The sequence below is a fragment of the Semicossyphus pulcher genome, unplaced genomic scaffold (assembly GCF_022749685.1).
Source record: "Semicossyphus pulcher isolate SPU_LCO1_2020_fin unplaced genomic scaffold, fSemPul1.0.p SCAF_26, whole genome shotgun sequence".
NCBI classification, from domain to species: Eukaryota; Metazoa; Chordata; class Actinopteri; order Labriformes; family Labridae; genus Semicossyphus; species Semicossyphus pulcher.
The window spans coordinates 464,724-467,548 of record NW_027211700.1 but is presented as its reverse complement, the minus strand read 5'-3'; the positions used below and the strand labels follow the sequence as shown (position 1 = coordinate 467,548).

The following is a 2,825-nucleotide window of genomic DNA, read 5'->3' as shown; positions in this document are numbered from 1 at the left end:
GCCTCGCCTTTGTATCCATAACCTTCCTTGTTTTGCTATAGAAACATGGCGGACACACATCGGCTGACTCTGACTTCTATCTGACATTTTACAAGAAGGTTGGCAGGAGAAAGTCGAGGTAAAGTCAGGGTAAAAAAATTGGTCATTTACGTTCACACATGCAGCACACCCGAACAATGTCAGGAAATTTTCAGGAGTGCAGTGCATGCGTGAAAGGAGCTTTATATAATACATGTTCTGTAATAGTGTTTAAAAAGTAGCACACAAAAACAACAAGGTAGGTAATTTTCAGGAGCTGGGTTGCAATTGGAGAAGGTAGAAGAAGGTAGTCTAGATGTCCCTCTTCCCAGCAATGTGTTCAAGCTCCTCCTGGGGTATCCCAGGCCCGACAAGGTGTGTAATCCCTCCAGCTTGATTTGGGTCTAACCTGGGTTGTCCCATCAATTGGATGTGCATAAAATCTCTAAAGAAAGCACTTATTAAAAACATGATCAGATGTTGCACCCCCCTGGCTGGGTCCTTTTGATGCAAAGAAGCAGTGACTCTGAGCCCACTTGGATGCATGTGCTGCTTACCCTGCTTCATAGGCTGAGCTCGGTCACCTTCTGGGGTCAGGTATTACAGCTGCTCAAACAGCTCATGACCACAGGTAAGGATTGGAATGTTCCATAGTTAACAGGCAGAGAACCATATGCATTTTGTGTTTTCGAAACCAGTCACTTCATTCCAACGTTATTAATAATAATAATACTAATAATAATAATGATCATAATGCATAATATTTATATAGCGCTTTAAAAAGTACTCAGACACTAGCAAAGACTTTATAAGCAAGATACAGTGTAAAACGATCAAGGTGCAGAAGATACAGTTAAAATGTATGTACATAAAAGAAAACAGTTACAACAGTAAGATAAAGATAAAGAGGGGTCACAGGTTAAAGGCAGCTTTGAATCGGTGGTTTTGAGTCCAGTTTTGAAAGAGGGGAGTGAGGGAGAGTGTCTGAGGTGATGGTAGTTCCACGAGGAGGGGGCAGCAATAGAGAAGGCTCCTTCCCCCCAGGCCACATTCACAACTTATATGTGCTAATAGAGCAGTGTATATAGCTTAAAGAACTGTTAACCAACCCACAAATTGTGTTGTTTTAACTTTGTCTAACAGTGTCTTTTCCGTGTACGTTGAAAAAGACTTTTTGATTGGATGGCCCAAAATGTCATACTGGTGGGTGGTGCCAGAATGCTGCGTCTTCTTTTACGAGAGATCACATGTCTGTCTACCCACTAGCACTTGCTTCTCTCTCTCTGTTGAGTTTTTGGCATATGTCTTTGAGTTTATGATGAGTGGTGGCGTTTCTCAGGAGCAGTTCTGTTTTCCAGACTCTAATGCCTCGTGTGTTAGGGCACAGTTCAGTGTGGGGACCACGTTTGCTCTCTATATGTTGTTTGCTTTCGGCATGGTGATTACTATTTTAGGAAACTCTATTGTCATTGTGTCAATAGGCCATTTCAAGCAGTTGCATAATCCGACCAATGTGCTTATTTTGTCTCTTGCTCTTTCAGACCTTCTTGTGGGTGTTCTTGTGATGCCATTTAGTGCCATCCGGACTGTTCATGGCTGCTGGTTCTATGGTGAAGTCTTCTGTCAGTTGCACTCCAGTTTTGATATGTTTCTCACCAGTGTGTCTATTTTTCATCTTATTTGCATTGCTGTAGACAGACAACAAGCAATATGCAATCCTCTGCATTATTCCATGAATATCACAATGTCAGTGGCCTGGATCATGGTATGTTGCAGCTGGGCGCTGGCTGCTGTCTATTCTTTTGGACTGCTTTACTCAAAGGCCAATGTTGCTGGGTTGGAGGATTTTATGGAATCAATAAACTGTCTTGGCAGTTGTAACCTCCTTTTTAACCACCTTTGGGGAATCCTGGATGGTATTACTGCCTTTTTCTTTCCCTGTGCTGTAATGGTTTGCTTGTACACTAAAATCTTTATTGTAGCTAAAGAGCATGTAAGAAAGATTGGAGATATGAACAACTTTTCGAATGACAAAGGAACAGATAGGTTGATCAAACAGTCCGAGCACAAGGCTGCAAAGACTCTGGGTATTGTGCTTGGTGCATTCATCTTTTGTTGGATGCCTTTTTTTGTAAATTCAATAATTGATGCCTACACAGGCTTCTCCACACCTGCCGCAGTCTTTGAAGCATTTGTTTGGTTGGGTTACTTTAATTCCACCTTAAACCCAATTATATATGCCTTGTTTTATCCTTGGTTTAAGAAATGCTTTTATCTCATGGTCAATCTAAAAATATTTAACCCCGATTCTTCAACCATAAAGGTGCATATTCCAACACAGTCGTGACTGTAAGGTTCAGTATTTCTGTGCTAATATTTGTTCAAATGACATTTCTCTTTTCTTAAATGCTGCATCTCATCCTGCACAGGGTTTTGTACCTTTTGGTAATAGAGTAAAGTTAATCCATATTTAAACATTGTAAAGCTTTAAGCATTTGATCACATTTTTAATTTTGATTTCCATTACATATTCAATGTTATTATTATACTGTCCAATTATTTACAAATCATAAGGCCTATGTACTCCTCTGGCCGGTGATGTTACTACTAATAACTGCTTTTAATTGTTACAATTTGTTCTTGTCACTGAACTCATCATGAGCTAGCTAATTAAACAAAACAATGATTGTAAGATTGGTTTCATATATTTCTAAACGTTTCATCTACCATCCTGTAATAAAGTAAGTGACCAACAGATGACATTAAACATTAAGGCTAAAACAGTTGATAATATGAAACTGAATCAA

General features: G+C 39.6%; 1 protein-coding gene across 1 annotated transcript; it reads left to right on the top strand.

The window, feature by feature from the left end:
• Positions 1-1,333: 1,333 nt before the first annotated feature.
• On the top strand, positions 1,334-2,365 carry LOC138604529 (trace amine-associated receptor 13c-like). Its single transcript, XM_069676460.1, has one exon. It carries the CDS (start codon positions 1,334-1,336, stop codon positions 2,363-2,365), a length of 1,032 nt encoding a protein of 343 aa, XP_069532561.1.
• The last annotated feature ends 460 nt before the right edge of the window (positions 2,366-2,825 follow it).

What these genes read in the sequence shown, in the direction of transcription:
- LOC138604529 (XM_069676460.1), top strand. Translation starts at nt 1,334, where the DNA reads ATGATGAGTGGTGGCGTTTCTCAGGAGCAGTTCTGTTTTCCAGACTCT.